The sequence below is a fragment of the Amphimedon queenslandica genome, unplaced genomic scaffold, assembly GCF_000090795.2.
Source record: "Amphimedon queenslandica unplaced genomic scaffold, v1.1 AMPQUscaffold_13141, whole genome shotgun sequence".
NCBI classification, from domain to species: Eukaryota; Metazoa; Porifera; class Demospongiae; order Haplosclerida; family Niphatidae; genus Amphimedon; species Amphimedon queenslandica.
Genome location: NW_003546623.1, coordinates 5,777 through 16,927, shown reverse-complemented (window position 1 = coordinate 16,927; position 11,151 = coordinate 5,777). Strand labels below are relative to the sequence as shown.

Below are 11,151 nucleotides of genomic sequence, written 5' to 3'. Positions count from 1 at the left end.
ATGTACTATGGGATTTTATAATTGACAAAATAATGTGTGAATGCTATGACAAATTATATGAAGCCTATACTTAGGTATTAAAGTTTATTCTTACAGATATTGTGTCTAAAAAATGATCAATGCTGAGTTGATGTACATGCTTGTAGATCTGGCACTATTGAGAAAATCTATATAATTATTGGGTGCAGTCACTTTGATCCATTAGTAAGATTTATCTACTGTCTAGATCACATTTTAAGGACAAAACAGAAAAATTAATTCATCAATAATGGCTAAAAGCAACTTGTAGTCATAACACACAAGAAAAAAATAATAAATAACAGCATTCATTACTCATGAGTAATATAATATTAATATTTATAATATAAATAATAAATATTCTAAATAATTAAGAATGGAAATGCACATTTATAGCTACTTGCATTTCAGTTTAAATTTAAAAGTTTATCCATTAGGCTAAAAAAGAAATAGCAATTGCATAGTTTAATACTAATAATAAAAACCAATGATAAAATAATTAAGTTACAAAGCTTATTTATTATTGGATTTTGTCAAACATTTAACATCAGCTGCAACATCATTTCTTTCTACATTCTCTAGTGCTGTAATCAAATCCTGTAATGTATGAGTACCAGTCTCCAGCCAAAGATGCACCATATCTTTACGACAGACTTGAACTTGATTATTAGAATTATACTTAATCTCTTGCAGCTGATGAGTTTCTAAGCCTAAGAATGTTCCTAAATCCTCCCATTCAAAGACTATTTTTCTTATAGATCTTAGTATAATAGGAGCATGGCTCTTATCTAATAAGATAATTATCTATCAGTAATAAAAATTTTAATATTCACTCACTTAGTACAGTCCCCTCAGTAAAAATGACATCTTCATTTGGCCACACCACAGTACCTAATGAGTAGATAGATACACAATTATATGTGTAAATACTTACTTGATGCTGTTGCAACAGGTAACGAAGTAGAAGTTGCACCTGATGTAGTTGATAAATCTAAATTTTAACACACACAATAGTGTTATACTCACTTGATATACTTTTATCAGTAGAAAAATTCGAGACTTGAGCTGAAGAAATAGAATTAACTGATCCTACAAGGGAGAGATGTTGTGCTAATGTTCAATACAACATAGTAAACATACCTATTAGCCAACAGCTTTGTCTTTTATCAGTTAGTTCAATGGATGGAAGGTCAGTCTCAATACTGCAACTGATTTCTGGAGGGTTTCTCTTGTACGAGATACTGATGGGATGAGGTGTTTTTTTAGTCTCACGTCTTCTATGGTTATGATGACAGTATGTCACAGCAGATATCTCCAATTCCTCCTCATTGTAAGCTAATGCAGCAGCGCTAACAGACAGACCCTCTAAGATAACAGACCGAAGATGATAGCAATCTTTAGTACTTCCAGTAAAGTAAACTTCGATATACTTGACCTCATCAACAAATATGATGGATCCAAATAAATCTTCAGAGTATAACTTGACAGCATGACGGAGCTGCTTTGGAAAAAAGGGAGATTTGCTGTCAATAAAAAAGAAAGGCTCCTTCTGTCGACTTAACAAAGAGACAATTAATGTTGGAAACAAACCCTACAATGACAAAAATTAATTACAGACAGTAATACAACACACCAGTATTCTGTGTCTCACCTGTAGTACTATGTCACTATTAAATGTAATGACAAGTGGGTCACAATTTTCAGTGAATAATTTTTTCTGCTCTGCAGTTATTTTTTCCGGTGGTAAAACAATTGGCAAAAAATACCGAGTAGCAGCAGCAGCAGTATCAATAGGTGAGATTATGCAAAGGTGCTTAAGCAAGGAAAGTAGATCTGACTTTGAGAAGAGATTAGGAACAAAAGCTAATCCAAGATCATCCAGTAGTGATTCATTAAAAACTCCATCTCTTTTGAGTACCAGTTGAGCATCATCAGGCAGGCTGACTTCCTCAGGTAATATCTGCTTTACATCATCAACGAAAGATACTCTGACAACATTAGAGAGGCAATCTATGAGAAACTGAGGATTAGTGAAGGCCACATGATGGAGAATGTCTGGGTAGTAGATGCACAGTGTTAACGAATCAAGGTACACTAGACATTGGTTAACATCTGATTGACTCATTCCTAATTTGATACCAACAGTGTAGCATGACTCAAGTGATATCATTCCATACATCTCCTTATTAACTGCAGCCTCTTCATTCATCTTGATCTCAAACATGTACCAACGTATTGGTATTGGAACACTGAAACTAATAGAATTAGACTGAGACATGATACGCTCACGTATATCGGCCGATATCTTCATACGATTCTTCAGACAGAGATTGTTGACGGGAAAAACCAGCTCATTGGACTCACGATTATAGAATATGAAGAGATCCAGAAACTCCTTTAGACTTAACAGTAGCTCGGAATTTTTTTTCTGAATTGTTTCCTCCCAACGTACAAGCTGCTTTACCTTTGACGATTGATCGCAATGAGTGACTACAATGACAAATGCAGGCTTAATATTGACATTCTTCCCTCCAATCTTTACGACGCAATTCTTCGAAGCAGCAACAGATCGTACCAAGCTTTTGATAACTTGTAGGTTTGTCATTGTCATATTTTTGGGTGTGTTGAGTGGTTTACCATTGATAGAGTAAGTAAATGTAGGCTTGTCATGAAGGGATTCCGTTACCTTCATTACAATAATGTACAGCGAACTGCCACGATTGAATATACGAAGCATGTCAGAAAACTGAGGCTGTCCACCACTGTCTAATAAATGAATCCAATGAGCTTCATAGTGCTTACGACAGTGTTGTTTGACAGAAACTAGATGATTAAGAATTTTCTTTGAGTAGTAGTCGGTATCCCTGGTCTTTGATGGTCCTTGGGGAGGACTAGTGTCATCTGGTAAGGATTGAGCTACTGCAACAGCTCCTGATTGTGTAGATGGTTGCTGCTCTTCAATAGGTCGTGGTGCAGCATAAGATACACTAGTATTTGCAGCATTTTTAACATCCTTGTCTATGGTGAGAATAGCATCTGATAATGTAGCAAGAAGATCTTGTTCAGATACTTTCTCCCAGACCTTTCCTTTGGCTGATATCCTCTGAATTGCTTGTATAGGGCGAGTGGCTATTGGAGTACTGTGGTGTTTGAGAGGGGGCGGGTGATTGAAGAGGAGGTCGTTGAATGCAGTCTTGCCGACACCTGGTGGACCACATATGGTCATTTTGGTGTTACATAGAGTAATGAATCCTTCCTCCATACCTTTCTCTAACGCACTCGCTGCTGCAATTAGAGCTTGTTCTTTCTCTCGCAATGCTATTTGTTCCTCTACAATTACAATGTTTTACAGAATTAGATAGCTAAAGATTACCGTACAAGATGATTTAATGGCAAGGAATTGATATTGGCGATTGGCGGTTCTATGAAGAAATCGCCAATATAAAATCCACCATTTTTGTTTCAAACTGATCATGCTCAATGGCATATGCCACAAAATTGCTAATATAAAACTTGCTAATAACTTTCTACAGGCAAATTTGCCAAATATTGCTCTTACCAATAAATCATCTTGTACGGTATAATGCATGGTTGTGTCATAGAACCAAATTTATAAAATTATGCATGTATTTTTAAGAACAATATGAATGATCTTGTGCATGCTTGAAAATACTGCCATATGAGATATAATTTTGTGAATATAAAATTTTGCAAATTTGTGTAAATTTTGATGGTTGCAGTTAAAAAAACTTTTTTTATACATTTTAATTTTTAGCCACATTGATGGTTTCAAGTGCAAATTTAAACTCATGCAAAATTTTGCTCCATAAATGTCCAAAATCATTTCAGGCCATTTAAAATTAAATGCAGCTAAAAGACAAGAGGGATCATGAAACCAAAGTGAAAGGATTTTAAGCAATAGTCTTATGCATATCACGCTCTCATTTTGAAATTTGGAACAGGTATACCGTATAGTACTTACATTTCATAAATGATATATTTCACAAAGGTTAAAATTAAATTGCATTAAATTTTGCATGCCACATTCTACAAATTTTTAGTGAATAAATTACTTCATTTTACGCAAATTTTTATTTAACAAGAACAAAATCATGAAATTTTATATTGACCACCACATAATGTATAAGTGCTATAAAGTACCATATACCGGTTTATTTTTACAGTAGAAAATTGTCATAAATCTTGCATTTTAAAGATTTTGTGAACAGCTTACAGACTGCACCATGTGGCAATGGAAATGTAGAATTTTGCTGTGGAAAAATTTCGCAACATAGCCGGAAACTGCAAAATTTGTAAAAATATTCCACTGAGAAAAAAAACCAATAAACGATATTTGATATGCTGACTGCATACTGTATAGTGCGTAATTCTCCGGCACTTCATTTCTGTGGTTTTCATGGTTTTGGGGGTTACCACAAAATTTATACCCACAAAATCCCCTTACAAGCTATACTGTCACCACAAAAATTAAAACTACGAAATTGCCCGACTAAGACTCTGGCAAATTATAAAATATTAGATCCACAAAATTAATCCACTAGCTATTATTATGTTAGTATATCACAAAATAATTTATGACATAAGGTCAAAATTTCGGCATATGACAATATGCTATTGAAGAAAGGGTCATGCTTGTGACATACCATCTAAGATAATTCAACTGGCTCAATAAAATAGTCATAATTATGCAACTTTCCAGTTTGTTTTACATCAATAGCTGATACGGAAGTGATAAGCAAGGGTTTACAAGTTTTGAAAACAAGATACATATGCATGGATAGCTAAATCATAATTTTACCTTTATGCTCCCTTAGTATTTGCAGTACACCAGGATGAGTATAAGCCAACTCAATTGCAGTATTGCCAGTCTATACAAGAGAAACATTAGCATTGATTTAATAATAATTGGATTCGCCACGCTTGCGTAGGCGGGTACTAAGCAGTTGGGTTGTCATTCTGTCTGTCTGTCATTCTGTCACGAAAATTCCTGTTAATTCCTAGTCAATATCGTTTTTACTGAGCTCTCCTGAGCTATAATTCTTTTTAAGCTTTGAGAAAAAGATAATTTATTTAGCTCTGTTGTATTTTCATAGCAATCCGTGGTAGCAAAAGCTGAATATTTTCAAGAATAGACCACTTTTCCTAGCCAAATCTTCGTGTTTCACTCTATTTGGTCAAGATTAGCATTGATAGGTAGAGAAAAGTACCTAGATTAAAAAATATGTGGGGATTTTCTAATCTCTTTTTTGTTTGCGAGTTACAGTTGCTCAAAGTTTGTGATTTAGCCTCTTTGAAAAATTTTCAGGCAGAACTGGGGAAAGCAAGAGCAACCAAACTATCTCAGTCTCTTTTAAATATCTAGGCAATTTTTTGTGCTTACTCTTTCTTTGAATAGAGCTTCAGATGCTAAAATAAATTTCAGCTTTTCTTCTTTCTCCTACCCACGTGCCATGTTTATCTGCACTGCACTGTACTGCTAGATCTAGGTGCTGACCACACCTATAATTTATTTTATGGATCAGTGCAGTAATTGGCTAATTGCATTGTTGCACTTTGTCAAAATCTATTATCCTTTTTTCAAATATCAAGTTGCTTATATATATATATATAATATCATGATGGGGGCAGAGTACAAGTAACACATTATCCCTCAGGTGAATCTCAGCAGGCGAGTCCACGCACCATGGTGCTTCATTTTAAAAGGAGCTAAGCATGTTGATGCATTATTACCATAGTGTCCCATGCATACTTGTATGTATGGTTCTTTAAGTATGTAGACAATAATGAGGATAAAGTTGCGAAAGAAGCACAAGCAGCTAGTGTGCTAAAGATCCGGAGGAGTAAAGTAGAAAATGAGGAGAGTACCAGAAACTTTCATTTGAAGAAAAGGCTGACGTCACTGACAATACCTTCTATGATTATCCGCAAAATTTTTTCTACACGAAATTTACACAGCCAAATGTTATCATGCCTGAATCAGCACTTTTGCCCCAAAATAATGGACCAAGTCTCAGAGTGAAGTCTGATATTCTAGCTCTAATGAACCAGTAAAATTTTATCATGATTGTATTGTGGAAAATCATGATTGTATTGTGAATGATTTTCACCATAGATACTAGAGTAAATGAAAGGGATTGAGAATGGAAGCGTGGGCATAGGCAAACCTCCATTCATTTGTATTGTTGTTAAGTAAACAGAGGCGGGTTGGGATTTTTTGACTGATTTTGGAGCAAAAATCCAAGATATTATTGCTTTATTTTTGAATAACTCCAAGAGGATGCCATTTATGCAAACAAAACTCACACTCAATACTAACCAGTGTTTATACTTTTTACTAATATTTTTTGTTAAGCAAATCATTGCATGTGTTAGTAGTTGTGTCACTCTTTAACTAAAAATACTATCTTTTCTCCCTCTGAGAGACTCATTTTGTTCTTGAGCTGTAAATAAGTATTATGATTTTGAAGAGCTTGAAATCTCCTATGGAATGAGCTAACTTAAATGTTGATACTATGAAGCTTGAGTATTTTATGAACAATAAAGTGTTTCAAAAAGAGGCGACTTTGTGTACCTATAACTGGTTGCAAAATGGCTTTACAGAGACAAAAACCTTGCTGCAGGTAGCTCTAAATATTTTATGTGGAATAGGCAATATATCATAAGCAAGCGCTATCCTGGAGCAACACAAAATTCCTTGGAAATCCTTCCAGAGCAACTTCCCCAATAGAAGAGATGGGAATACAATCGAAACACTGATGGTCGTCACATGGTAACCCAACCTGCATTTCCTGTTGCTCCGCCCCATTTACAATCCCTTTCATTTACTCTAATATCTATGTTTTTACATTCAGTTGTATTATGACTGATACATGAAAGCCATGATTCAGGACCAATATCAGTCTGATTCAGACTGATATTAGTCCTGTTCTAAGGCAATAACAATAGGTTGTGTACAAAATAAAGCAACTAGCACAAAACAGCAAAATCTATTGCCTTGAAAATTTCTACACTTATGGTATAATGTAGCTACAGTGATCAGTGATGCACTGAGTAGCTAGCCTTCTTATTAGTAGTTACTGCCTGCCATGTACCTCCTTAACTGAGTGCATGGGTGGTTTAATGAAATGAGCGATTCTTAATGAAGTATATATAATTATATAAATGGGTAATTTAATCAAATTAGCAGGTGTGGGCTTTACCCTTTCAAATTTGGTTAACACTGTACAACACTTCAAGGAAAATGATACTAAATGTAGATATTTGAAAATAATTTGTCATAGTCCAAGAAGAAGCAGCCACGCTTATTTCATTAAAAGATAGGTAAAGGAAATGCATCAGAATTTTTGCCAGCTCCAGTATCTTTAGACTTCTATGAGAAGTAGCTAAACAAAGACATTTCTAACACTAACACTAGTAAGACACATCTTGTTCTTGTTTATCTTAACAGACAATTGGAAATTTCATTGTCTATATTTTTTATCATTTGATAACTACTGACAAAAATGACAAAAATTTATTTGCAACAAAATATGGTCCATGTGGGTGAATTAGCACTCATGCATATTTGAACAAGACACACCCATGACTGAGCCAACCTTCCAATAGAATAAGTTATAGAAAATATACCCATGCATATCTCTTGACTAGTTTGTAATGATACACTTTTGAGTCTTTCAAAATGTATTATTTAAATTCTACAGTTATTAAAACTTACATTATCAGTAATGGCGTAATCTGCTCCTTCATTTAACAGTGCTCTCACTGACTCTTTGTGTCCAAACCTTGCAGCCAACATAACAGGAGTCTGCCCAAGCTATATAAAATCATATGAAATTTGAAGAATGAGTTGGAGTGTTAAAAACTTAAGCAAAACAATGTTTGTTTTATTATTATAACACAAGCAACTGCTCCATTACATCAAATTACTAATGTCAGAATAACAGGGAATTTAAAAATTTTCTTTGCAGAGTATTAAGTACAACGTACCTTGTCTCCACAATTCTTATCAGCATTTTCTTTGATCAGGAAGGAAATTGACTGAACCTTGTTCCTAGAAGCTGCTACATGCAATGGTGTCCAGTTACCCTAATAATAAGTAATAGCATGCATGTGTGATTGTGTTAATCCACTTATAGTTACCACATTGGGATTGCTCCAATTAATATTTGCTCCCCTGGATAAAGCAAGCTTTATTCCCTCTGTATTTCCATCCCTAGCGGCATCATATAATTGCTTCTCCTAAAGTATAACCCACTAAGTAAAAGTATATATAGTATTGTCTACAGTCTACATGGTCATGCCCAGACTATAGCATTAATTATAGTAAACTATTAATGCATCACTTTTTGTGTGCAGAAACATAAATACGCATCTATCTAAAACTGTATTGTTTATTATTATTATTATCATTATTGAACACTGTCATTTTATGAAACCATAACACTGATTAGCATTTTAACCAGATTTATTTTCATTTCACTGCTTGTCACCAAAAGCCGCTATTTTACTGCACAAATTTGTCCAATACTTATAGGCTATCATCCCGCAGCATGTGGCAGACTTGGGGGCTAGGAAGCCTGCATGTACAGTCGTCTGGCTTGCATTGTTGTGCTTGCAGCGTGGCCTGCATGACATGCCACATCATGTAGGCTATTAACTAGTTCACTAAGGCTGCATTTACACTACTCCGGTTTCATTGGAAAACGGAGACTTTTTGTCGCGGATACAGCCTTCGTTTACACTAAAACACATGAAAACGCATACTTATCCGGAGACATTTGAAAACAAATACCTAAGCGGATACTTCTGTAAACAAATGATAAGCTCAAATGTAAACGCAGCTGGTGGATTAGTGTAAACAAAAACCAGTGATAGCAAAAACGGGCCAAAAACTATTTGGATTCAGTGGAGTGGAGTAGTGTAAACGCAGCCTAAGTATTGCATTCTTTACAAATTAATTATTTGCTTATTCAAATAATCTCGCTAGCCAGGCCCCAATGACTGTTGCTGTAGATGGGAAGGGGAGCGAGACTAAAATATCCACTCTCATTGGCCCAATATCTTAGTCTGGCCCCGACTAACCATGTATCTAGGATTTTATGATTTAAGTAGCCTTAACTTAAGACTGGATAGGCTGCGCATGCATTTTTCGCATTATCCTACTAGATTCCCGCATTGTCTAAACAAAATAAAAGAAACAAGGCTATTGGTTTAATGACTGAACTTACAGGATTCAAACTATCCGTCATTTTCTAGCCTACCCAGATGAACTAATGAACCTTTCGGCTTTACAAATATCTGAAAACAGAGTTAGCCCTGGTCGAGAATACACCGGCAGATGCCTACTCAATATTTTCACGAGATACGACCGCCGTATTCCTTGAGAATTGATTTTCTTCCTCACTAGTTTACGGAATGCTCCGTAAACTGCAAAATACAGTATAATGGAAGGGAGGGATTTACGGAACAAGCAATGATGAAAAGTGCACGAGTTCTGCAGTACTAGAAGCTAATTTTTTGTGACTTTGTCTAACCTACTCTACCCTATTTTTTCATTTCTAACCTATTTTCTTATTAATAATTTAGCTCAGCATCACTAATCTGTAATACTCAGTGCGCTTTTCACTCAGTCCACTTTGAGTCTGGCATAGTCCACTTGAGTCATGCATTCATTGCATGAATGCATGTTCCATAAAATCAGGCTCCATACTCCTCCATACTATGTACATGTATTCTGCACTTTACAGAGCATGCAAATGTGATCCAAGTAGAAAGAAGAGTGCAGTACAGATTAGTGAGTGCCGGAACTTGATGTCAAGTTGTCAACCGCTGAGCTATCCTGTCCCATAAATTAGTGGTGGCTGCATGGGGACCTAGCAGAGCAGATGACAAGTGTATGTGTCGCTCTTAATCTTTAGGATAATATGAGTAACTTATGCACAGTTACTTATGTTACCATGATAAGACTTATAACTGTCACATAAAAACTCAGTGTACTTTATACTCCTGCCCATCTTGTAAAAACATTATTAAATTAAAATTAATATTAAATTAAAAACTACAAATAAACTGTAGTACAAAAATCTACTATTATGAACAAATTTGGTCAATTCATATCATAAGATATGGCTTCTCTCCCTTTGTCTCCCCCCTTTTCCACAGTTTCCACCTCTTCCTCTCTCAATTTAATGCTGAGCATTTACACCAATGGTATAAATGGTGTAATGATAAGAGTCCAGGAATAGTGTCACTTGTTCTAGTGTATACAACTGACTATAAATATCATATGACATTGTTCACATTGTGTTCTGTACATATGATAATAACGTAAGCCTAGCAGAAAAGGTTACAGATGGAATAAAGCAATAACACTGAATATCATTAAGTTATCTAGTTTCTATCACTCACATTGGGATGGTTCTGAGTATCACTTGTACACACATAAAGTGAACCTCATATGGAGAATAAAGATGAATTGCTACAAAATGCATTTGAGTATAGTTCCTTTATCCAGTCACTAATTAAAAAGTATAGAGCAAAGAAAAGTGGGTGCATGAAATACCGTACAACTTAATTATGTCCAAATTTGATTATTCCATATCAATAACATACTCCCACTATCTCTCCCCCTCTTCGTCTTCATGCCTCTTTCTTCCTGCTAGGAATCTATTGAATTTGATACATTACAGTGCTGTAATACCACTGTAACGTACTATATGTAGACTCACTAGACTGTCAATAGAATAGTGTCACTTGGCTTAAACTTAGGTACTAAAGCTGACTACCGGTATATGCATTGTATGTGGTGCATGTACATAACTGAAGCAATCATTGTTTATTTATGTACATAACAATACAACAATAATTATAATCAACAACTGGCTATAGCGATGGCATATTGCAGAGCAGATCAGTATAATAAAAATAATATTTTACAACTCACAATAAGCTTGAAATAACAAAGTATCATCATCATCATCATTATTAATAAGTATATTATTATTAGCTGATATAAAGTACACACTTCCTTTAAGATATCTCATCTCTTCTCCATTACACTGGACCACTCCCCCTCCTCTTATTATTATTATTATACTAGCACCTCCAACCGGC

The 11,151-nt window shown here is 35.0% G+C and overlaps 1 protein-coding gene across 1 annotated transcript; it reads right to left on the bottom strand.

Annotated features, from left to right (window-relative positions):
• Nucleotides 1-453: 453 nt before the first annotated feature.
• LOC109584972 (uncharacterized) lies at nt 454-9,287 on the bottom strand. Its single transcript, XM_020000879.1, has 11 exons — nt 9,267-9,287; nt 8,179-8,277; nt 8,026-8,124; nt 7,754-7,852; nt 4,838-4,907; nt 1,670-3,348; nt 1,159-1,609; nt 1,045-1,107; nt 953-991; nt 856-909; nt 454-806 (listed from the first exon to the last, which is right to left on the bottom strand). The coding sequence occupies exons 1-11, from the start codon at nt 9,285-9,287 to the stop codon at nt 532-534; spliced, it is 2,949 nt and encodes a 982-aa protein (XP_019856438.1). The 3' UTR covers nt 454-531.
• Nucleotides 9,288-11,151: the final 1,864 nt, after the last annotated feature.

What these genes read in the sequence shown, in the direction of transcription:
- LOC109584972 (XM_020000879.1), bottom strand. Translation starts at nt 9,287, where the DNA reads ATGACGGATAGTTTGAATCCT. An exon ending in ATTACGCCATTACTGATAAT is followed by an intron (nt 4,908 to 7,753) that starts GTAAGTTTTAAT and finishes TCTCTTGTATAG; the next exon opens with ACTGGCAATACTGCAATTGA. An exon ending in TACTGATAAAAGTATATCAA is followed by an intron (nt 992 to 1,044) that starts GTGAGTATAACA and finishes CAACTACATCAG; the next exon opens with GTGCAACTTCTACTTCGTTA.